The sequence below is a fragment of the Perognathus longimembris genome, chromosome 8 (genome assembly GCF_023159225.1).
Source record: "Perognathus longimembris pacificus isolate PPM17 chromosome 8, ASM2315922v1, whole genome shotgun sequence".
Taxonomy (NCBI): domain Eukaryota; kingdom Metazoa; phylum Chordata; class Mammalia; order Rodentia; family Heteromyidae; genus Perognathus; species Perognathus longimembris.
Genome location: NC_063168.1, coordinates 65,816,907 through 65,841,768, shown reverse-complemented (window position 1 = coordinate 65,841,768; position 24,862 = coordinate 65,816,907). Strand labels below are relative to the sequence as shown.

Sequence of the window (24,862 nt, the reverse complement as noted above, 5' to 3'; positions counted from 1 at the left end):
TCTTCTGCTTGGGAGTAAATTCATTTGGTATTGGTCACATTTAACTTTGTATAACTGGATAATTATCCACGTCCACTGTTTCTTTTATCCACCTTTGCATGCCCTCTTATACCTCACTCAGACAAGGATGTGATTAGCATTTGTAAACATACTTTTTTTTTTTTTGCTGGCTGATTCATACTTACAACCATTATTTTGGAACCCATGTGTCGGAAAGTCACGTCTGTTTCAGGGATCCTGTGATCCAAGAGACGATTGGCATAGTGTTGCACGCTTCTAGGGTAATCAGAGAGATTCACAGGGAAATGGGAAGCTACTTTTCTGGTGTCCACGTTGGTGCCTGTATTCCAGTCAAATTCAAGCTTCTCACCATCTGAAAATGTACATATGACATGGACGTCAGTGACACTGGGCCAGTTCGTAAGCACTCAGTGGTTACACTCAAATACACAGTGCCCTGGAAGCGCTCACGTGCGGGGAAAGAACACCTACCGTAACGCCATGCCACCTTCTTGGAAATGGTTGAGCCATAAGCTGTCGCAGAGGAGTCCATTCGGAGAAACAGCTTGGTGGAGGACCAGTGAGTGTGGACCTCACTCCTGGCTTCTGCTTGCCAACGGGGTATGGAAATGACGCCTTTGATTTTGCCTTCTCCCTTCCTGTCATAACTATGGAAAGGAAGTCATGAAGCGGATATCAATGAGTTTGTCTACTCACTCCAAGGAGACACAAATGATTCAACTGTTAGATTTCCTTTTGTTGATAAAAACAGGACACATAAATGGATCAGAGATATTATCATAGATAGACCAAATTCATTAACTTCTGAAACCATACGGCATAAATTATTCAGAATTTTGCAGGAACAAATAAAGCTTAAAAAAGCTGTTCCCATCTTCCTGCTTACTAGCTCTCTGCCTCTGGCAGAGAATAAACTGCTCTGGGCTACCATTTCTTTGTCTATAAAATAGCAAAACAGGACTGAGATAATTTTTTATTGGGCTCAGCACAGTAAAATGAGAAATGGATCGCAAGTGCCTGATGAATGATGGGAAAATCCAGCTGAATGTCGAGAGCACCATCTGCTCCTCAGATTGTAGAGCACAGATACCTCTGGCTTTGTCTGATCTAATGATGGAGGAAGAATGGGAAGAGCCAACCAGGGTCTGCAGGGTTGCCTAGGCCCTTCCTTACCTTACATGGCCTGTGAGAGCAACTTCAGTGATTTTCTTGTTCTGAATGTCCAGTGTGAGTTTGTAAGACTTTTTGTCCTCAGCAGATTCATCACTGACTCTGAGGATTGTCCCAAGGTCAACGTCAAAATCTGGAATTTGGACTTCACTGGATAAAGTCCGACTCCGCCTGTTGTATTTGAACAACATCACAGCCTCAGTCTGCTTCACACCTGAAAGAACACAGAGGAGCATCAAGAAACATGTAGTGAGAGACTGTGCTTGGGGAAAGGAAATTGAAAGCCCAGGTACTCAATGTGCTTAAATAAGGGCAGAGTTTAGGATTTCCCTTTGTATTTTAAACTCTGTGCATGCATTCATCTGACTTGCAAGTGTTTACTGATGGCCTATGACAGGATGGGCACTTCCCTTGGCATGGTGGTGTCTTGCCCTTGTGTAGCTTGCTTTCTAGTGGGGGAGGGACTGCCTGTACGGACAATAAATGAATCAGTTACTTAAGGACGATGGTAATGAACGAGAACAAAAGATAGTGATAGAAGAGGTACTGTGTCATATGTTATGGCCAGCGAAGTTCTTTCTGCTAAAGAGGTAAGAAGGCAGGGCCATAATGAAGAGAGGGGCAGAGCCATGCAGAGTTCTTGAAGGACCACTCCAGGCAGAGGTTCTGACATGCAAAGACGCTCAGGTGGGGAGCACGTAGCATGTTCAGGGGATTTAAGAACTATTCTTCAAGATATGTCCGGAATCTGACCTCTTCTTATGTTTCTTCTACCACTGTAATTCAAAAGCACATTCATCTCTTCTCTAGATTATGACAACTTTGTCCTTGTGTCTTGACAACCTTTTATCCACACAAACACAAAACAAATGGGGAAAACTGTCCAGTGGTTTCTTATTTCATTCATTACAGATGCCTTGTTTTTTTTTTTTTTTTTTTTTTACTATGGCCAACAAGACCATCTTTTCTCTACCCCCCTCTTATTTTATTTCTTTGATCCTCATTTCTATTTCTTCCCTCCTTGATCTCTCTTCTTCAGCCATATTGGCTTCCTTCCTTTTCCTCAAGCATGGGTGCTATGTGCCAGACTTCTGGTCTTTGTACCTGCTTTTCCCATAGCCAATAACTCTCTCTCCACAGGGCTTATCTGCTTACTTCCATTTTGCATGCTCACTTTATCAGTGAAACTTTTCCTTATTCTCAATTTCACAGCCTCCCTTACTTGTTCTTCTTCCTACCATTCCTAGCATCCCCTAGATCTGTCCATGCTGTTTCTCACCCCAGAATGGATATGACATCCTGAGTATTACTTGTCCATAGTAACTTCCATGAAAGTAAGGACTTAATCTTCACTGTTGACTGTTCTAGCCTCAGCTCTTAGAAGAGGCTTGATACTTACTGGGCACTCAATTAGATACCAGTTCAGTAAATCACATCAAATACATTCTCCTAATGAATCTACAACCTGATACCCAGCACGGAGAAGGAGCAGTCTAATTTTGAATACTCACCTTCTGTCTGCATTACAAACTTCAGTGTGTCCACCAGGCCTTTTGCCTGTGTCTGGAGTTCATAGGTTGCACTGGCCACATATTGCTCTACCTCGCCCGAAGGCTGCAGTTCCAACTCGTACCTACATATGGTACAGTGCATAGTGTTAGAGGTTTCAAGATGCTATAATCGCCCAAAGCCTCAAGATGTCACATTCACATGATCTCTTTTGCCCTTGACCTTTATGATCTCCTTCAGTCTCTCCATAGCCCAAAGCAAGGGGAGATCCCAAGAGCCCCAGGGCTTCTGGTTATGTTAAGAGGAGTTAGTTGTTTCTGCCAGCACCACTGAGAAGGTGCAGTGACAGTTTAGAGATGCAGATGAGTGTTGAAGCATGGCAGAAGCTTTGAGCACAGTGGCAAGTTCCAGGCAGTTCATACCAATGAGTCTGGAGACTCAGAAACTCATAAATCAAACTAGGGGTAAAATCAGAATCTGCTGTGGCCTCATCAAGTGCATAAAGGGCACAGAGAGTAAACCCAACGTGTTGGACATAGTACCACTGCTTAACAAAGTCACAGGATAGTACATATCCCGAAACCTGATGACACAGACCTAAAACACACGACATTTTCCTCTCTGTCCTGCCAGTGGCCTGACTTCATGTAAACGCTAGGCAGATGCTGGCCAAGCACCCAGCATCTCTCACCTGGTGTCCCCTGTCAGTGGGCAGTAGGAAGCCGACTCCGTGGAGCTGTCACTGGAGTAAGCGGCTGTGGTGCAGTAGTTCAGGCCAGGGAAGAAAGGCTTGCAAGTTGACCAGGTCTGTCTGTTCACACCGAGAGGTGGGATTGCTTCCATTTTGGTGGTAGAGACCAAATGCAGGGTGTTGCTGGTGAAGTTAAAAAATCTGAGTTATCTTTAGGTCATGAATCAAAATGAACACTTTGAATCTTACATGCATGTGCCCTCGTGTCCTCTCTACCTCTCCTCTCTTATACCTTGTTGTTTCATTTACTGAGAAACAAGTAACAGTAGGAAGAACATTAATATGACTGGCAATCACAGGGACTGCTCTGTCTCTGATGCTGCACTGAGTTCTTATGTGTGTGTCACCCCCAACCCCAATCACAGTAGGAGCAGGGTGCTTGTTTTGTCTCCGAGGTGCTAACTTACAGATCCCCGGGGCTGACTCTAGGTGTGTTCTTTCATTTCCATGATACAGTGAGAGGAACCCCTTTTCTCTTTCATCTGAAACCTTTTCCTCCCTTCTGGTTTCTTTTCACCTGCATTAAACATGCTCATGTCTCTTCTTCCTTTACCCCTCTCTGCACACAGCTCTTCTCTTTCTCTTTTGGCCCTCTTTATCTCCCTCACAGTCAACAGGCCATGTTTTTTTTCTTTCAATGTTCTTCCATCGCACTTTTCCTAGAACTGCATTCTTACTGCTTTCACTGTCCAGTCAGTTAACCAAGTACTCATGATTTTACCTCTTTGCAGTTTCTAGCGTCTCCTCATTCTTTCTACCTCTGGCTAGCCTCCAATGTGGGTCATAGCCAGCTAGTTCCCCACCTTATATGTCTGTAACAATCTCCTAACTGCTCTCAACTCAGGCTTCCTTCCCAGCAGTTTCAACTCCAGCCTCGTCATGCTCACTCTCTCCTTTTCAGCTCCTTTACCTTCAGAAGAGTTCAACTCCCATTTAAGGTGGCTTACAAGGCTTGTCATGGTCTGACCTGGGCCACCTCTCCCCATTGTATCTCACGTTTCCTGCACACTTTACTATGCTCAACTTTTTTCAGCTCCTTCAACTGTTTTCTTTTTCCTTCAGGCCATTAAGCATGATTTATTTTCTATGCATTCACGTCTTCCTCTTTCTCTTAGTTGACTGAAATGACTCTTGATAGCGGATCAAGCTTACTTGCTTCAGAAGGCATTCCGTGTTTCCCACAGGCTCTGTGACGCCTGATTTCATGGCTCTGATACCTCCCTGGACCCCGTCCTCACTGGGTCCCTGTTGTTTTCTTAATTGCATGTCTTCCCTGTATAGAAGGTCAGGGACCTTGTGTATCTATTTTAACACACTCAGTACAAAGTAGGCAATTAAATACTATTTCTAAATGAGTAAGTGAATATGTCCAAAATATGGAAACTAAGTTACATCTGTAGTTGAGGATTATTGACAACAGAACTTTCAGTTTGATGTTGGCTTCCATAATCATGTGATTTAGAGGTTCATACATTAACCACTGAGTGCTCTACCATAAATCAGTATGGCTTTTGGTATTTTTGTTGGAGAAAAAGAATGCTCATTTTCCAAGAAGGATTTCTTTAGAGCTACTGTCTCTTTACTCTTAGACAAACAGAAAATACAAGACAAAATTGAAAAGAAAAGAAAACAAAGCAAAACAAAACCCCTATACCTAAACTCTAGTCATTATTGACTAGCAAGTGAGTCTTACTTAAGTCTCAGTGCAGAATAGTTTAGGAACAATTGAACAAATATGAAAAGCAGAAGAAAGGGTAGTGTGTCTAAGACCAGGTGAGGTTTAGGAGTATAATCTAGAACCTTCCCTCCCCACGTCTGTCCTGTCTCACTGGGACCAGAGTGATGAGAACCAGCTGTCTATCCTAGCCAGATGCCGAAGATAGGTTTTTCAACTCTCTCTTTCAAACTATCCATACAGCACTGGCTGTCAGAATTACCTGCCGCTGAACAGCTTGACGGGCCGCTTGGGAGAGGGAATGACAAACTTCAGCTGCCCAGCTTTCAGAGCCATGCGTGCCTCCAGGCCTGACTCATGGAAGAAGTTGGTATTCATTTGGATGCCACTCCTAGCAAAGTCCGGGATGGTGATGCCCATATTTGTTACAAACTCCACAGATACAGAGGGCTTTGCTACCAGCTCAGCCTGCATCTGTCAATCAGAAAACAACCCATTCAGTTTGGTGGAGCTGTCAGATCAACAACTTTTTCCCATCTTTGGGCAAGTACTTCTGGAAAACTCATACCTCAGGAAACATGATTATGATTTACTGGGAGGAAGAAGAGCTAAGTTACAAGTTCCTCAGAGCTAGACTGCATTATCCAGAAAGTACCGTAGTTAATTTTAGGGAAAACTGGATTCAAGAAAGATGATGGAAATGCTCAGTTTTTGAGGAACAGCTGAGCTCTCTTCTTGCTGTACCCCAGGTAGGGGTGGTGAGCTGGTGCATGTTTGTGGTGCTCTAAAATTTTTCACAAAAATTAATGCTACAGGACAGTATGAGAGACTATGTTTGAACTAGAAACACTTTCTCAAAATGTGCACAAGAAACCCCCTCTAGAGGTAAAGAACAATATTCACTGATTTCCTTAGTGACCAACACCACACAAGAGTCTTACCTTGGCTAATTCCAGCTTTACTTCAGCCTTTGTCCCCGGCGTGATGACTCCAGATAAGGACATTTGCAGCGGCAGCCCTACTCCCGTGGGGAGCTCAAAGGCGTTGTCCATGAAGATATAGTGAAGAAACAAGTCACTCTTTGAGCCTTCCCTCATGGCCTTTCCAATCTATAAGTCCAACCAGGGAGATCAAATCCAGATTAGCCTTATAGAGGTGAATTTTGTTAAATGCAACCTCACAAACATCAGACCATGATTACTTTTTTTTTTAATCCAGAAAGGAGAAAATTAGCATGCCATGACTAGCTCAGTAGTTTGTTACATACAGGTTAATTATTACCAACTGGGATGCATTGGGATATAGAAGAACTTGCTCTTGACTGAATTTCTATCACATCATGTTCAACAGTGTTGGAGGCACTTGGAAATACTACTGGGTCTCAGAATTTTGTGAACTTTAGGTATTATGTATAGCAGCATGACATGGACTAAAATTGTCTTTTATCTGCATGTAAGTGAGCACTTACTTAAAGTATATTATAGTGAAATAAGTTTGTTGAAAACAAGGAGCTACTCAAATGTTAGGAAGTGCTGGTTTTTGTTTCCTTAAAATAATTGGAGATCTGATTCTTTTTCTTTCTTCTTCATTTTTTAATGCTGAGTATATTGAACCTAGGGCCTCACTTATGCGAGGCAAGTGCTCTACTACTGAGCTACATCCCAACCCTTGAGATCTAGTTTTGAAAAGCCAGACTTATTATTTATCTAAATTATAGAGACTATTATTAAAATATATTTCACCTTTATTGGTAAACTGATAATAATAAAATTATCACAAATATTTAGATTTGCCAAATTCTTTCACAATCATTGTATCATTTCGATATTTAAAGGAGCCTGTAACACATGTAGGAAACCCTGTTTCCTAGAAGATCAAAGTACAGTTCTCAAAAGGTACACCTAAGATGGTGAGTAGCTTGATTTCTGAATGCTAGCAAGTTGTTATGTACCATCAGTGAAATTCAAACAAACCTGTGCCATTGAAGGACATGTAAGTGCTTGCTCTGGCTTGTTGGGCCAGGATATGAAAGGCGCCTGGAATATCTAAGGAAAGTCCCTTGAGTGGGGTCCTCATTCACTCACCATTTGGGGGATTCCCTGTAGAGCGCGAGCACCATTCAGCAGCAGCCTTCCCAGGAGCTGGAAGTCTTGGAGCCTGACAAAGCCAAGCTCTTCTCCCAAGATCCGGAGGTAGGCTCTGGCTTGTGGGATTTCATTGGATTTCAACTCGTTGATCAACTTGTCAACAATGGGCATAATGCCTTTAACCATGTCCTGAAATGTCAGAAACCAAATGTCCAGTGAGATGTCAACTCTGTCCCACACATTTTGATTTCTGAAGGTCTATTGCATCTATGAGGGTCCTGCACACAAACACTTGAGGTGGGGGTGCAGGGCAGACACTGAAATCAAGCTCCCACCTTTTACTGAGAGATAATTTCTCCAAATACAGGTAAAAAAATCCTGAGGTCCTGTCAGGGATTGGAGTGCTTTCAAAGGTGTTCTTAACTTGAGGAAAAAATGTAAACGTAGTAAGAGGACTCTTTTCTCCATGATGGCAGGGCTCTTCCCTCAGGAACCTCAAGGTTAGAGGATCACCCGGTCCCCTCCTCTGCTTAGATGTTTCTTTTTTACTAGAGACGAGTACTAGAGGTTTCTTAAGAAAAATCAGAGGCTATGTACATCAGCCAAAAGCTTGAAAAATATATGATCCTACACCCTTCTTAGACCTGTTCTTCAGACATAAGAAGAAATGAGTGGATGAATGCACAGGTACTGATAAAGAAAAGAGACTGAGAACAGATCAAAGACCTTCACCTTCAAGTGGAAGTCAGCACATCAGAAGATGGAAGTAAGGCTACAAGTGACAACTGGGGATTAAACTTGTCCTGCTTGTCCATCATGAATGTGCCTACAAGTCTCTCATCGTCTTACTAAAATCAAGTTCTGATCAGTGGGTCTTCATGGGCCTGAGAACTAGCATATTTTTCCTTTTTGGGTATTTTTATTAGCATCAATTAATTATATGACAAGTCCCTATATGCATATGTACCTTTGCCGATCTCACCTGTCACCCTCTCTCCTCCTCGTCCCCAAACAATATCAGCTAGTTTATTGTTTCATTTCCACATATTTACATAAAGTAATCAATCATATACACACTTTTTTACCCTTTCCATTTCCCTCTCTCTTCCCACTGCTACCCCTATTCCAGATAGGGCTTGTTTATCATTCTTCTCCTTCATTGATACCACTTGTTCAAAGGGGTTTTACTCTGGTAGTTCATGCATGCATTTGTATATTTTAGTCGGCACCACTCCCTCCTTTACTCTCATTGTCCTCATCCCTGCTATCCCCTATTATTCCATGGCTTTCAGTGAGTTTCATGTGGCTATCTTCATTAACAGATGAAGCGTCCTTTGCTATTCTTCACCCTCTAACATTCTCCTTCTCAATCCAATCCCCTCAAATAGCCCCACAATTGCAAACATGGAGAACCAGTGTTTCTAACACATTCTGATGTGTCACCCCTCATCAGCTACTGTGGACAGCAGAAAATGAAAGAGTAAGAACCTAATTCCCACTGTTCTAATGGGAGTTGACTGCCAGTTTCAAAGTGGTTGTTTGGTCCCATTCGCTAGTGAACGGATGTGAGTGAGAGCTGAAGATGAAATATTAATTTAGAGCTTAGAGTAGTATCTGATTATCTAACAATCAGTATGCACTGTGCTTAGCACTTTACATACCTAATTTCATTTAGTCTTCAAATAACCTTGTGACTTATGGGTTATTAATAGTATTTGGGGAACAAAGAATATCAAGCAACTTGTCTAGTTTTGTCCAGTTTGAAGATAGAGATTAGCATTCCAACACATGCTCCGCATTTTACACGTTTAGTCATTTTGCTAAAGTGGCTCCAGAGAATGTGATATCTGGACATACTGAGTGTCCAGAAGTGTCTTAACTTGATAGAGGACTGGCTCTAATCCCTCATATAGATCAAAGGACTAATGTATAGCCACACTGATCATTTTGGTAAATAGGACCTTGATAGCTTCCAGTCTAAGAAAGCGTATTTTTGCTCTGGTATATGTCCTTGAGAGGACACTTAACAAATACACACCTGCTCATGTTTGTCATCTTTTGTATAGCCAAAGTGGTCCATCAAGACCTTGGAAACGTGATCAGGAACTTGACCATTGACCCAGTACAAAGCCTTGTTGACACTGTCTGGGAAAAATCCTTGCTTCCCAAAAAGAGCTTCTAGTGTTGGCTCAAATCCTTTTCCTTCTAAGCCAATCTGAAAAAGAAAATCAGGCAAGAATATGACACTGGAATATATATATATGTATATATATATGCATATATATGTGTGTGTGTCTCCTGCTCCCCTCTTTATGTTCATTTAATTCAACAGTGTTTGATGAAAATTGTAGGGAAGGTACTGAGCTTAGCACGTCATGGAAATTATCTCTTTAAAGGTCAAAGTGGTTTGCCTTTTTCTAGAAGGGGCAGGTAGAATAAATAATTAAACTGAGGGGGATTTGGATTTGGGAGTGGATTTGAGGTTTGAACCTGCTGTGATTGGACAGCTGGTGTATTTTGAGTTCAAGGGCCTCTCCTGAGGTAATACCAGTAATACCAGGAGTTGTGCTTCAGGTGCCCTCTAGTGGCCAGAGTTTGTGACAAACAGTATGGGCAAGAGCCACTAAGATGCTTCTTCAGTGTCAGACATACATACCTCAAAGAGGTCAGCTGCATCGCATCCAAACGCAGTGAGAGTTGTTTTCAGCATGGTTTCTTTAGGAAGGTAGTTATTTGGGTCAAATATTAGATTCCCTTCAATTTTGGCAGAGACTGGGTCAAGCGATGGGAGAGAAACGGATTTGGAAAAGTGATAGTTTCGGGAAAAGCTTATGAAATCCATGACTGTTGGAAGTTGAGATTCCTTCAGAGCTTCTGTCAGTAAATTTTTCAGACTAGATGAAAGGAAAGAACATGCTTTGGGTCAAAACACCACATTTCCTGCTTACCTCTTGAATTCCAAGTGGACAGGGATTTCTAATCACTACTGAACGAAGTGGTCTTTAACCCCTAGACTTTGGGTCGAGGTCTTTTGTAGATTCCCCTAAGTCTTTGCTCCAGAAGAGAAAAGTGCTTAGACACCTGGAATTCCAGTGCAGCACCCTCAGTGGGAGATGACAGAAAATGATTCTTTCCTTACCCTTCAGTCTGCAGTTCTTCTGACTTCAAGATGTTGGCGATATGAGAAGCCACAAAGTTCTTCACGTGTTCATTGTGTTCCCATGGCAGAAGCTGGGCTATTTTGTTAATATCTGAGGAGGAGGGCTGCCTCATTAGCATGAGATAGGCAGCCACTCGCTTCTCCACTGGAGCAGTGCTGTTGACAAAAGTCTGGAGAAGGATCCTTCGCACCTGCAGCCCAGAGGGGAGACAGTCGGTACTGACCTTTGGACACGTCAGAGCAACAATGGCCCTGGGTAGCTCCTTCATGATGGGATTTCTTTCTGATAATGCTGTGAATGCGGGAACTGCATCTTCTCCCCAATGTTTCTCAGGGCAGCCAGCTCAACCAACCCAAACTTCCATCAAATGTGTGTTTGCATGAAAACACACCAATTCTCACCAATGTATGACTTACTTAGAAACTTGCCACCTCATGGAGATAACGTTGTTTTGATACAAGTTATTTCAGTATGTGAATAAAGGTAGGAAGGGTGAGAGTTTGGGACTAATAATGAATAACTTGGGGGACTCCAGTTCCTAAAGCACTGGAGTTTTTGTCATCCAAGGTAGGACCAGATTCACTATTCTACTTTGGTGGTATTGGGGAATATAAATATCTTCTCAAGATGACAGTCTGCTAGTGGGATTGCACATAACAAAATATCTCATGCTCCCCAAGGTAGAGTAGCAGCAAGCTTAAATAGGTCTTTTCTGTCCACACACTGCTAGGCAGTCAGGCCAATAGGCTGGTTGAAAGTCACAATTAGAAGACAGTTCTAGGGCTGGGAATATGGCCTAGTGGCAAGAGTGCTTGCCTCCTACACTTGAAGCTCTCGGTTCAATTCCACAGCACCAGATATATGGAAAATGGCCAGAAGGGGCGCTGTGGCTCAGGTGGCAGAGTGCTAGCCTTGAGCAGGAAGAAGCCAGGCCAGGGACGGTGCTCAGGCCAGTGGAATGAGGATTTATAATTTTATCCCCCTCCTACTTCCTCACTTTCAGGATTCCTCTGAGTACTTTACCTCTTCATCAAGTTCCATCTTTCTGAGGGCCTGGATGGCAGCTTTCTGAATCAGCAGCGATGGCTTTGTGCTTCTGATGCATTTCAGGACAGAAGACTTGAGACTTGGCATTACCTTTTCCATGGTGCTGCCCATATTTCCAATGATCTGCATCGAAGCAAAGACACAAGAACCCATCAGAGTGCAGAAGGTGAAGTCAGAGATGGTCAGGAAGAGCATTCCAGAAAGTAGACATGTTAAACAAAAGACAGAACATACCCTCAGAATCAAGTAGGTGTGCTCTTCATCTCCCATGCACTCATTGCGAATCTGTTCCAACAGGTAGTTAGCAATGTCCTGCAGGTCCTGGGTCAGCGCCTGGTTTATCTTATGATAGCTATGGAATAGTAACAGCAGAGAATTCGGTCTCAGCAGCCATCATTAGGCTTCTCTTAAAACCCAACCTGGTCTTGGCTGGTTTCTTACTTCAAAATGACCCATCGTTAAGTACAAGCATAAACATCATGGTTAGAAAGTGGAGAGAGGGGCACTGTGTGAATATCGAGACATGGGATTTCCTTTGCTCCAAGAGACAGCAGGGCACTGTGGAGACTCACTTGTTGACCACGTGGCTCAGGGCATATAGTGTGACCCGGCTCTGCTGCTCCTTAGCAGTGTTAAAGACTTCTCGTAGCCTCTGCGCTGAGGGTTCTGGGATCAGGGCCACCAGGTAGGTGACGACATCTATCAGGAGCGGGTGAGCTTTCTCGCTCCGCAGCCACTGGAGGATGTGAGTGTAACACTGGGGCTGTCCGCACTGCACCAAGGCTTGCAGGGTGATGGGGCTGAGAAGAGAAGCGCAGGGAGTTACCCAGAGCACCTTCACTCAGAGAAATAGCCCTGATGCGTGGTCGCTCCTCTCTGGGGAATTTCCTTATTCACTAGACAGATCCAGCTCAGAGCCTAAGTGCTATGATGCCTTCCCCAGGAATATCTCCAGTGCAGACAGCCAGCAAGGCAGTCAGGAGAAGTCTGCTCAGCACAGAACCTGCCTGGCCAACACCGTCACGATCCCTGCCTGGCCTCGGCACCTCCTCTGACTTCACCGCGTGTAGAGACAGTGCCTTGAAGTGCGTAATGTCACATTGTTTTGATTCCTCACTAACATATAAGCGGGCACGGGCTTCTTTTCTCTCCCATCTTTTCAGTGTACATGCAATAGGAGTTGGATAAAGAAATACCTATCAAAAGAGGATTATTTGACTCCCATTTTAAACATACAAATACTGAACAGAGTTGAATCCAGTGTGTGTGTGTGTGTGTGTGTGTGTGCACGTGCGTGTGTGTGTCCTGCTCATGAAACTCTAAGAATCACTGCTGACATTTCTGCATTCGGCAGCTATTATTGACTGACGGATTGAGTAGATGTTTACTTCAGTGGTTCCTGAAATCCTATGTATGGCCACAGTTGTGAAGTTCTGCAGCTTCTGTAGGGCTTCTGGGAGACTGAGCTGTCACCATTACACACTTACCTGGACACCTCAATCAGCTGGGGCAAGAGGTTTGTGACCACCTCGTCGCTGAGGCCTCTCAGCTCCATAACCAGTTTATTGAAGAGAGTTGCTCTCTTGATGTTCTGCTCAGAGACGGACAGTTTTGTCAGCTCCTGGAGGGTCTTCAAAACAGCCTCTGCTTGCTTCGGTAGAGATGTGGACTTGGTACTCTCGAAGGCCAGCCCGACCCGCTCAGCACCTAGGAGAAGAAAAGTATCACAGTTCTTGCTTACTTTGGCAGCTCGACCATGTCTTTGTGTAATGAAAACTGAAAACTGGGGAGTTTTCAGAGGCAGGAGAAAGAGAACAAAGCAATTGTATTCATACCGCCTGTTAGGTATCTGGTTCTGCACTGGGTGATGGATTTAATTATTTTCACTGACTTATTGGAACATCCCTGAGGATATATCATTCCCAAACTTGAAGAAAAAGGAACTAAGGCTGAGATGAGTGACTTACTTGGAGATTTCTTTAATAAGAATGCTCTTGCTAATAAGATCTCCCTGGGCTTACAAGGCAGAGCTAGAGCTGAATCAAGAAGGCTTTGTCTGGCTCTGGTATCAGCCCGCCCCCTGCTGGAAGGAATGGAAGGAGGCGCTGCCGCTGCCACAGTGACGAGGAAGGCTAGACTCAGTGGTCCTCATTCGCTGGTCTTTCTAATTGGATCCCCTAGCAGCCTGTGGGGAGGAGACCCTCCTACAGCCCATGATCCTGTGCCAAGGAGGTGGTGAGACCCAGCAGGGACCTGTGATGCAATAGAGTCCTGCCTTCAGTCAGACCTGGCCGCTCGTTTTGTACCATTTGTCAGATGTATGACCTTGACTAGATCCCCAAGCCTCTGCAAAGTGGGTATAAAAACACACCTCCACTGCCCGATAGCATAGGCTCTAGGAACAAAAGTACAGTGAGGTAATGCACAGGAGAGAGATAGATTTATATACAATACAGTCCTGGATTTAAATGGAATACAGTACTAGGCTCTAGTACTCTTTAGATATTCTTTGGCTTATTATCCATCCATCGAGACCCTGAAGATCCTTTCTCAGTTGCCCTCACTTCAATCCAGAAGGCCCAAGCTTGCCAGTGCTGCCTAAGTATCACATTACTTTGGGGGCTCCAGTGCCCTACTTATAAAATCCCAGGGGTCTTTGGAGACATGTCCCTTTCCTCTGCCCCACTCCACGGGGACATTCTGGAAGGCTTTCTCAGCAGTGGTAGCTCAAGTAGCCAGAACACCAGAGTCCACTTCACACACGAGTCAGCAGACCTTTCACACTGCCCCAAAGCGAGCTCTAGTTGGCACCACCTGGGCAGATTTCTCCCACACCTATGCAGGCAGAAGGTCTCACCTCCTTCAAAGAAGCGGCTGTTGATCATAGGAGTGTCTGCAAGTCTCAATGTCTGTGTGACATGCGCCACCATCCCATACTTATTCCTGGCAACGAAGGAAGCACATTACATCATGGAGGGCCTGTGTCCCAGAGCACTTGCCACTCTTCACGTTGGAAATACTTCTGCCCAAATGTTGCCCACCTTTCAAATCATGGTGAGACCCAGCAATCCCCAATGAAGAGTGCTTGCCTGCTCCTGACCATGCCAGCTAGCCTCTCATCAGAAGGACAAATAAATGTACCTTATAAGCTATTCCAGTCCACATTGCTCACACTGTGCTTTGAGGCGGTTTGGTATCTCTGACAGCACAGTGGCAAGAATGGAGGAGTCACCCAATAAATATCAGTAGCCCGTCTCCAGCCCAAATTGTGAATCCTATAAGAAGCCATTTCTAATCAGGACACCTGCTTTTCTGGCTTTCCACATCCTTTAAGCTGGAGTGTTCAGATAGATACTTTCTACTGGCCTCAAAATTAGTTCACATGCCTGAGACCTTTATCCTGAATTACCTGTTGGTTTAAAAAGGTGCCCAGGAATGAGCTTTTGCCTTTTGCCTTTCCATAGCTCCTTTCTGGAGAGAGGCTGGTATAGAGCTAGGCATAGGGAGATGTTCAGCTCCCATCAGCCCTTTCCATGAGGAACCAGAGGAGAGGTAGGTAACCTACTTGTGGGAGAAAGGCAGGAACAGATGCTGCTCCTTGCAGGTGGCTTCTGACACATGCTTTCTCTTGGAGTCTAGGGTGTACTGGCAGGACTGGTTGCTGCTGATGAGAGTTGACAAGGGGCGGGCCTGGGAGTAGATTGGGGATGGGGTGGGGAAGGGGAAACATTTTGATCAGTCCCTGGGGCTTGAAGCTTTAAGGCAGAAAGGGGCAAGGATCTCACAGCAGGAGATAGACTCAGTGCCAGGAAGAACATTTGACACTTGGCATCAGACCAGGGGCCAACATTCAGACACTTTAAGGCAGCACCAATCCAGTACATCATGCTGCACCTCGTATACATACCCATCCCACACAAGCCCTCCCACGCTATGCTCATCTAAGCGTCTCTGCCCAGGAGGCCTGTCTTCATATCTCTCTTCCATTTATAGATCTTAAAAATAATGTTTGGTAGTATTGAGGATTGAATACCGCTTCCTAGGTACTTGCTCCACCACCTGAGCCGCCCTCCCAGCCTCTTTTGTGTTGGTTACTTTCCAGGTGGGTCCATCCTGGGTTGTGATCCTCCCACCTGTGCTTCTCTATGTGGCTGGGGCTGACAGGCAGAAGCCATTGCACCCAGCCACTGGGCTTCTCCTCTGGCTGGGACACCAGAAATGTGCCACCAAACCCAGCCATTGAGTGATGGAGTCTCGTGAACATCAAGGCTGTCCTTAAAGCAAATGGCAGGCACCCAATTCCTGCCTCCCAAGTAGCTAGGAGTACAGCCATCCACTATGCCTGGTGATCCTTTGTATTTTGTGAGGTTTGTGCTGTGCATTCTCCACAACTCTGCTCAACTAGCTATGAGAATAATGCTTTAATCTTTCTGGTCTGCTTGAGACTACCTAGGCGTGCTTTTCTGCCTTTTCAGTTTATCATTCCATCAGCCATGCTACATATTGTCCTTTGGCATGTGCATGGCTGTCATTGTTCCATTAGCCTGGAAGTCTGTGGAGGAAGGAAGATTCATGGCTCATCAGCGATTCTTTCTCCCTCAGTGACCCCCAGAATAGGAGTGAGCACATGGCAGGTGCTTAGGAAAGACCCTGGCTTAGTGCATGCCCTTTGCTCCTTCTGAATGTGGCCCTCATGGTCTGCAGACTTCTTGCTTTTTAGGACCAAGGACAATAATCTGGACTATCAGCAGGCCCCACTGTGATCACTCAAGTGGTTCCTCATCAACTTGCACAAGATGGTGCTGTGTGACCCCGGTTAAGAGTGGAGAAGGTCAGCACTGGCTGAGGGGGGCCTGGGCCAGAGGCTGAAGGTCATGGCTCTGGTCAGGGTCATCCTTACCACAGAAGGACAGGAAGTTGGGACATGCACAGTCATGTTACTAAACAGGGTGAGGAGGAGGGGAGGGGGCAGAGCTTGGGACTTCCTTGGAATGCAGAGGTTAGAGTATGCCGTTCACCTATGGGAAAGAAGACTAGGTAGCTGTGCCTCCTCAAGGATGGGCCATCATTATTCTGAAGTAATGACAGATTAAACAAAAAAAAAAAGCCATTGGGAGGAATAGAGCTGTGCGCCGGGCAGTCAGGAGCCGGACTGTAGTCCTGATAAATGAATCATCTGCCATGCAGGCTTGGTAGTCCTCCCCAGGGCGGGCCCTCATGTCCTGCTGTGGTCTATATCAGCAGCAAGGCGGGCAGACTCTGCTCTTAGGTCCCTGTCAGCTGGTGCACTCTGCTATGTTCCTGAGAGTTCAGGGTGCGGGACAGTGTGGCATGAGACTCACCAGGCCTTTGATGAGGGCAAGGGGGCTGACGCCCATGCGGATGGGCTGGAAGCCATCGCACTGCTGCAGGTTCCGCTCCGTGGATATCGCCGTGGCCACGTTCCCCTGCCTGGTCTTCACAGTGACCTCAGTGGAGCAGTTTCCATATACGGTGTCCTGTGGAGGACATTCCGCATGGTCACCCGTCTTAGACCCACTGAGGAGGGGCCCAGAGAATGGCCCAGGAGCCGAGGCAGAAGGAATATGGATTTGGGAGGGATGTTCTTTCCTCCCAGCCAACACGGGGAGGTAGAGCCGGTGGGTGGGGAGTGCAGGGTGGACAGGGGAGTGCATGCAGTCCCACCCTCTGCAAGCTCGGGGGCAGACACACAGCTAGAGCTCTGAATGTTCACGGGCCTACAGTACAGTTACTGCTCTGTGCAGCTGAAACTCGAGCTTCGTGAAAGAGAACGGAAGCGATTCCAAACTTTCTTGGTGTCTAAAACTTAACACAAGTCTTTCGGTGTGGCAATGTATGGAAATGAGAAGAAAGAGGAAAGCGGATAGAATGGTCAAGACTCTCCAGGAACAGCTTTACGATTAGCCTCAAGCTGACCCATGGGTGAGCTTGGGAGACAGGCGGACCACGTTTCCCTGCTTCACCGTGCAGCTGAGCCAGCCATTCGTTCTACCCACAGCCGAGCTGATCTTTTACTTGAAGAGGGAGGGCTAGGACCACTGCTTGCAAAATCCTCACCAGAAACAACACTTGTTGGTCCTCTTCTGTCTCCGGGGGAGCCAGGAGGGCAGAGATGATGCCTCGCTTGATATTCAGGATATGTTTAGGTTCATCCTTCTCTGGGTAAAGGACAACTTGCTTCCCCTCAGAAATAGCCAGCTTGAGCTCGTACCTGTTCCAGAGCGAGAGGAGATGGGAGAGGGGAGGATGGAGTTTCCCTGTGATACCAAGTTAACAACCCCAGAGCTGCTTCTGTTTCCATACTTCGGGCCCTCTAGTCTGTAATTGGGGTCAAAGCAGGGGTGAAGCTGAACATATTGAATGCCTGGTGCAACATGGGCGCTGCTCTGTCGGAAGCAATGCCGGCTGTGCTCAGTGACGCTGACAGTGTCAGGACAGTGTGCAACAATTGCACGCCAGCCCTGGGCAGGGCACCTGCTGAAGTCTTGAGTGTCCTTTACCCTGATCTGAACAGACCCCGAACTCCCAATTGTTGGCTGCCAGATGCAAACCAGACACCCTCAGACACTAGCCTCATGTACTTCCTCAGACAGCACCTCACTTGGTTAAACAACCCCTTTTCCATTGTCTCCAAGCGTGTGAAACCATGAGATGTTTTAGAAGCACAATTTGAATGACGACCCAGGAAACTTAACTAAGGGAGGGTAAAACACGCCTCCCTCTTTTGTTGGCAGGGAAACTCCAGCATTCCTTAGCACAGGGCGAGTGTCAAATGGAAATGCTGTTCTCACAGGCATGCCTAATTTAGACAGACCTCCTCACTTCCACAAACATAGCACACGTCACACTTGTCTATGTCCAGGGATGCCCAGAACTCGTGCATTAAAACACATACATAGGGGCTGGGGATATAGCCTAGTGGCAAGAGTGCCTGCCTCGGATACACGAGGCTCTAGGTTCGATTCCCCAGCACCACATATACAGAAAACGGCCAGAAGTGGCGCTGTGGCTCAAGTGGCAGAGTGCTAGCCTTGAGCGGGAAGAAGCCAGGGACAGTGCTCAGGCCCTGAGTCCAAGGCCCAGGACTGGCCAAAAAAAAAAAAAAAAAAAAAAAAAAAAAAAAAAAAAAAAAAACACCACATACATAGCCAGGCCTTACCTAGACATGGCAGCCGCAAACTCCTCAGAATTCTTCGTCTTCTTCAGCAGGGCCCTGCCCTCGGGGCTGAAGACACGCAGCTCCTCCAGGGAGCACTGGCTGGCTCTCAGGACGAAACTGCAGAGCTGGGGGACCTCTAGCTCCACCTGCGATCACAGAGCAGCAGTATTCTGAGGCTCTCCGTCAGAAGCAGGGGATGCCCGTGCCTTCCTCCGCAGGGGAACGGGATGGTCTAAACTTGTCTCATGGGTCTCTGTGCACAGCCTAGGCTTTGTCCTATTTCTATGGCTGGCATTCTACTACTTGAGTCACAGCTCAACTTTTGACCTTTTTTGTTGGTTATTTGGAGATAAGAGTCTCACAGACTTCTCTGCTCGGGCTGGCTTCGTACTGCGATCCTCAGATCTCAGCTTCGGAGGAGCTAGGATTACAGGTGTGAGCCCAGCTACGATGTACTTTCATTGGTTCTAAATTTGCTTCCTTTACTTTGATGTGAATGGTTAGAAGAAATGGAGACTGGAGTTAGAATTGGGAAAGGAAGCAACGAGAGGAATGCCATTAGTCTTTTTGTTTTGGTTTTCTTGTTTTGGTCGTGAGGTTTGAACTCAGGTCCTGGGTACTGACTCTGAGCTTTTCTGCTCAAGGCTAGTGCCATACCACTAGGAGTCACAGCTCCACTTTGGTTTTCCTTTCTGTGTGTGTGTGTGTGTGTGTGTGTGTGTGTGTGTGTGTGTGTGTGATTAATTGGAGATAAGAGGCTCATGGATTTTCTTGCCTGTGCTGGCTTCAAACCATCATCCTTAAATCTCAGCTTCCAAGTATCTAGGATAACAGGCACGAGCCACCAGTGTGTGGATCTCATGAGTTTTAGTATCAAATGTTTCCTTAATAATATCTTAAGAATCTGATTGTACACACTGAAGCCTAATAAAAACTTCACACAAAGCTAGGGTTGAAACGGATGTGTAGTTGTTATGTAGGACTATGCCATTGTGGGAATATTGGGACCTTGAGCCATGGGTGACCAGAGGGCCCTTGAAATGTGGCTCATGACACTAGGAAGTGAATCTTCAATTTGACCCAATTTAAATAGCCACATCAGGTAACGCTTGTGTTTCCTGGTCATACAGATCATGCATTCAAGAGAGAAGAAGGCAACTTCACAATTTGATTGCTCTTCCTCACGGGAACCTCAGGGGAGCCCTGGCATCCATTCCAGGTCTCCATAGACCAGAGCACAACTAGTTTCTAAGTATGTTCTGGAACCTTCTAGAAGGTCTGGTGTTGGCATCCCACAGAGCCTGGCAGGGGCCGTGGGCTGCAGGTTTCCCCATACCTTGCAGTTGATCTTGGTGGTGCTTTGCACATCCCGGGTCCCTGGGATGCCACTGGAACTCTCAGCCTCATAGTTGTACATGTATTTCCGTAGGTGCTTGAATCGAGTTGCATCTCCTACAGAGAGGACAAAACAAATCAGCTATACAGCGTGAATCCACTCTCCCAAAGACAGTCAGTCCAGGGCAGAGAAGGAGCATGGTCTAGATAATGAAGAATGGTAATTGTGCTCCATAATTGATTTTGTCTTGTACTTCATTTTCCCTTATAGATTGAACTTATCAATGATGTTTCCTTTTTCCTTGAGAACGATTCTTTGAACTAGTCCTGTGGGGTATAGGAGTAGAGTGTCAGGAGCCAAATAACGGAGCTCGGAAATCTGAAGGGGAGACCCTTTGACAAGTTAAGAATTGATCTTAAGCCTAGGGCTTCCTGCAGCTGAGGGGTTCTCAGTTGGGAAAAACAACAACAACATTATCCTGTGACTCTTTTTTGACTCTGTGAAATACTCGAGGCAAATTTTATTAAGTATAGGAGTATTTGGGTTGACCTTACGGAAACCTCAAGGAAGAAATTTCTGGAGGATTCCACTGTGCCTAACAGTAATTTTGTAAGCCCTTAGAGGGGGAAAAAAATTTATCTGGGTCACCAGCCAAGATGTAGTGATGCACGATGGCCACCAGATGGCAATGCTGCCCCACCAGAGGAGAAAACCCGGGCTGGAGCTCTCCAAGGAACACAGGGTACTGAGGTCAGGCCAGCTAGGGTGACCCCTAGGACTTAGGTAAATACAAAGGGGGGATGTGTGGTGGAGGTGTAGACTTGCGGGCAAAGGTTAAAGTCGGCATTTCCTCATCCTCACACGCATTGAATCAGTGCTTAGCCGCTCATAAACGGGAACAGTGATGAGGATTTCAAAGCGCCCCTACTCTGCCCCGGAGGTCAAGAGCTTGGGGCGAGAACAGGGCAGGCAGCCCAGGGCCAGAACCCCCGGGGGGCACCTGCTCTCTGGTGTGGGGACAGTCACATCTGTGTAAGCAGCCGAGTGCTGGGGGCCCTGAGTGCCCAGAGGTGCTGGAGGATGGGGTGAAGGGGTAGGGGTGGGGAGGGGTGGGGAGGATGTCTTACTTGGACAGCCCGGGAGGACGCTTTCCAGGCCTTCATCCTCTGCAAGAAAAGGGGAAAGAGGACTGGGTTTCTCCCGATGGGCGTGGGGGGCTGAGCGCAGGACCCCCCCCCACCACGAGGCTCCCTTTGTAAGTATGGGGGTGGTTGTGGACACCCCACTGTCCAGTTCCTCCCACCGCTGCCCCATCTCCCGGGGAGCGATCATCTAGCTCCTCAGCCCTGCTCCCCGGCACCCGGGGCCTTGTGGGTCCTGTGGCTTCCTTCCTTCCCTCTCCCAGGCCCCAGTTGGCCCCAGTCCTTTCGCTGCCCGGCAGGGAGGGGGGGCGCCCCTTCCTCTGGGTCAACTCCTGAGGTCTGCCCGGGCTGCATACTGTGCCCCCGGCCCCACTATGCGCACCCCACCCGCACTCACGGGCCTGGGTGCCGGTGTCCAGCAGCAGCAGCAGCAGCAGCAACAGGGGGGCCGCAGGCCTTGTGGGGGCCATGGCCGGCTGGAGGGCGAGGGGGCTCCCTGGCCGCGGCCTGGCCTGGCCTCTGGCTCCGCGGTTCCTGGGGGGACTCCGATTCGTGGCGGGCTCCTCTCTCTGCGCACTGGGAATGCCGGGTGCGCACCTGCGCCCCATTTATAGGAGGCATCAGCTTAAGGGGAATTGCAAAAGGTCCAAAGGGCACGTCCCAGGCCTGTTTGCTTTTCCACACAGGCTTCTCTCCCGGAGCAGAAAGGAGGGGCAGGGCCAGGGTCTCACTCCAGACGCAGCCTCCCCCCCCCCCCCCGCCCCCCGCTTCATCTGGGGTCTCCAGAGAGGCGGCCTTGACCAGGGGCCTCTGGAGATGACCCACCCCAGAGACAACACCCAGCCTTGACCCGCATGGACTCGGGGTCCCTTTAGAGAGCAGGGAGAGGGCAGCAGGAGATGGGGAGAGGGGGCGCACATGGGGGGGGGGCGGGGGCTGTGGGAAGGGCAGGGCTGGCCGGTCAGGTCACAGCCTGAGTTCCAGATGAAACCCAGGGAGGGGCGGCCTTTGGAGAAGGCCAGGCCCCGGGGCCACCCCTGGGCAGGGAGAGCAAGTCTGCCCCTGAGCACGAGCTCTTCTGTTACCCAGTGAGGTGGGGCAGGGAGGCGGAGGAGGCTCCACACACAGGTGAGGTGCACACAACAGCGACAGTGCTCCCTGGACAGCTGGGAACCCTGGCCAGGATCCTCCTCAGTCCCTTAGGCACTGCCCTCCTCCCTCCCGAAACATCAGCGAATGCTCTCTTCCTCTGCCTGGCTGGAGGAACCCAGGCCTTGTGTAGACATCGCCTCAGGCTTATTTTACTGACCAGAGATCAACCACAAAGGGTACTGGTGGGCGGCGTGGCCCCTAGAGTTGCTGAATAGATAGCTATTAGAGGGAGCCGGGCTGGGTCCCCCAGGGCCCCTCCCATCTGATTGGGGAAGTAAGATACATGCACCGGAAACAGCAGGTGAGCAGGGCTGGCTGGGGGGGGGGGGTAGTGATTGAGAGTCCACAGGAAGGGCAGAGTGGAAGGTGGTCTTGGAAGGGGGGCCGGGGTGAAGGGCTGGCAATACTCAAGTACTGTGGTACAATCCATATCTCCTGTCACCCAGGCCCCAATTTTGTTAAAGATATGTCCTGATGCAGCCCCCTACTTGTGAAATGGTTTAATCTGCCCATGGCATTTTCTAGAAGGGTCCGGTCTGAAGTTGTAATCTTATGTGGAGACCTCAGAGGAGATTGCATCTAACCTCCGCCCTTCTCCTCACCCAAGTGGTGCTGTTTGTCTTCACAAACTCCCACTGGGCAGCTCACCTTTCCCAGCCATTTGTTGCTCTGCTCCTGTAAATGCTTAGATGTTTAAAGGTGGGTAGCATTACAGAGGGCTCAATGCAAGGCCAGCCAGACCTACACCACTGTATCTCCAGAGGTCTGGAAAAGTAATTGTCACCTATGTCACTTCTCTGAGCGCGTTATTTGCATTATTTTGTGTGGCTTGATTTCCCACAGGACCAGCCTTGTTGCTCCATTTCTCGTGTATATTTACTTCAGGGAGAATGGGTTAAGAGTATTTGGTATAGAGAAAGCAGAGAGACTGGCGGGCGTTACAAGTAAAGTGGGCTTTCTCTGACGGTGACAAATGAAACCGTCCTCCGTCCATCAGTGGGAAGCACCAATTTTATAAGTTGGGAATCAAAACTGAATCTGATCACGGACTGTCACCATCTCTAAAAGAGAAAATTCAGCTCGCGCGAGGGTCGCCCCGGGGGGGGGGGGGGCTCCTGCCTCGGTACTGTCCTCTGACAGTGCTACATGGTCTAGCGGGCTCAACTGCACACATCCCGGTGTGGATACTTCGGACATTACACAACTCGCCTAGATCCTTTGCGAAAAACCTACTATTTTTGACCACTGTTCCCACCCTTCATCCCTTTTCTGTTGAGCAGAACTTTTCTTACTTTGCTGTCCTAAACAAGTTTGAGGTTTCAAAGGCCAGTTTTCAGAGACGTCGCCAGGAATCAGGAAATCATTTGAGTAAAAGCTACTCATTGTGCAGAGAAAATCCTGCCCCGGAGAGGTCAGCAACAGCTGGGGTTGAATCTTCTCTGGGTTTCTTGTGTTTTGTCATGTTTGGGAGAGTTGATATCACCTCCCAACCACCAAGCCTCTCTGTGATTGCTGGGTTGATGATATCTGCCGCCCAGGAATTTTATTGAGAATTAAGTGAAATAAAATAGTTATGTGAAACTTCAAACACTTGGCATGCTGCTTGGTAGACTGCAGGTGCTCAATAAATGGTTACTGTTACTATTCCTCAAGTGTATGATACCATGGAAGTGTGTTTGTCAGAACCTACATGAGCTAGCTAATCATAGCCTGCATAAAAACTGATTAATAAAAGACAAGTGAGAAATCAAGGAGCAGGTTCAGGGGGACATGGACAAGGATAGGATGCAGCCATGGCTAAGCCTCCATGTGGATTTGGTGGCTCCTTACAATTCTGGGCATGGAAAGTCCATGTCTCTTCTGAGGTGAATGGAGGCCCTACCAAAGACAGCTGAGCGGTGACTTTCATTGTGTGTCAGAGAGGAATCTCAGTAAGTCACTCTGACTTATCAACCCATGAATGCAAAGTCCTCTTGGGCAGTCCCAGTGATCACAGGGCATTGAGCATCCATTTGAAAGCCTCTGGACTAGAAAGAGAACTGTCTGTAATGCCTGTCTACCAGTGACCAAGGGAGCCCTGGAATTGTGAAAGGTCTTCAGCAGCCCAGTATGCTGATTTCAGTGCCATTCCCATACCAGTGTAGGTGCCCAGTACATGATTTGCTGAATAGAATGAACAAATCTTTGCCATTTAGTCAGACCCCATTGCTTCCAGGATATTTATGCACAGCGACCGTGATGCTAAATAAATGCTTTCAGTGACATAAAGTGAGGAAATACAATCTGATACAAATTATTCCCAGCCATGCTGTTCAAAAAACTCATTTGGCAAATAGGGACTGATATGGACAATGATTAATTAGCCTATCTCTTTTTTTGCCTGTGACAGCATTATAATTGCAAATGATGCCCAGAAGCTAGAAAGTAAATTTCAAGAATCATAGATGGAACCATGCCCAGCCTGGTCTGACCATGCCAGGACCAACGTGTGTGCGTGCATGCGTGCGTGCATGCGTGTGTGTGTGTGCACATACAGATGGTGTGTATGTGTCTGGAGATAAAAATGGAGCCTTAGGGAGTCGATCAGGTGGAAGGTGGTGGGGGGGGGTGTCAGTGTCCATCAAATGTAGA

The 24,862-nt window shown here is 47.2% G+C and overlaps 1 protein-coding gene across 1 annotated transcript in view; it reads right to left on the bottom strand.

Moving 5' to 3' along the window:
• The window catches only part of Apob (apolipoprotein B), a 36,115-nt gene extending 14,566 nt beyond the window's left edge, over positions 1 to 21,549 (bottom strand). The window contains exons 1-23 of the mRNA XM_048353386.1: positions 21,477 to 21,549; positions 21,065 to 21,103; positions 19,938 to 20,053; positions 18,602 to 18,747; positions 17,500 to 17,653; positions 16,764 to 16,919; positions 14,987 to 15,111; positions 14,279 to 14,364; positions 12,909 to 13,128; positions 11,994 to 12,221; positions 11,656 to 11,773; positions 11,398 to 11,544; positions 10,353 to 10,564; positions 9,870 to 10,107; positions 9,252 to 9,428; positions 7,211 to 7,402; positions 6,068 to 6,235; positions 5,389 to 5,600; positions 3,392 to 3,574; positions 2,703 to 2,824; positions 1,195 to 1,405; positions 493 to 668; positions 186 to 373 (exon numbers count right to left, since the gene is read on the bottom strand). Of these exons, the coding sequence (XP_048209343.1) occupies positions 186 to 373; positions 493 to 668; positions 1,195 to 1,405; positions 2,703 to 2,824; positions 3,392 to 3,574; positions 5,389 to 5,600; positions 6,068 to 6,235; positions 7,211 to 7,402; positions 9,252 to 9,428; positions 9,870 to 10,107; positions 10,353 to 10,564; positions 11,398 to 11,544; positions 11,656 to 11,773; positions 11,994 to 12,221; positions 12,909 to 13,128; positions 14,279 to 14,364; positions 14,987 to 15,111; positions 16,764 to 16,919; positions 17,500 to 17,653; positions 18,602 to 18,747; positions 19,938 to 20,053; positions 21,065 to 21,103; positions 21,477 to 21,549 (3,687 nt within the window). The remainder of the gene's footprint in view (positions 1 to 185; positions 374 to 492; positions 669 to 1,194; positions 1,406 to 2,702; positions 2,825 to 3,391; positions 3,575 to 5,388; positions 5,601 to 6,067; positions 6,236 to 7,210; positions 7,403 to 9,251; positions 9,429 to 9,869; positions 10,108 to 10,352; positions 10,565 to 11,397; positions 11,545 to 11,655; positions 11,774 to 11,993; positions 12,222 to 12,908; positions 13,129 to 14,278; positions 14,365 to 14,986; positions 15,112 to 16,763; positions 16,920 to 17,499; positions 17,654 to 18,601; positions 18,748 to 19,937; positions 20,054 to 21,064; positions 21,104 to 21,476) is intronic.
• Positions 21,550 to 24,862: the final 3,313 nt, after the last annotated feature.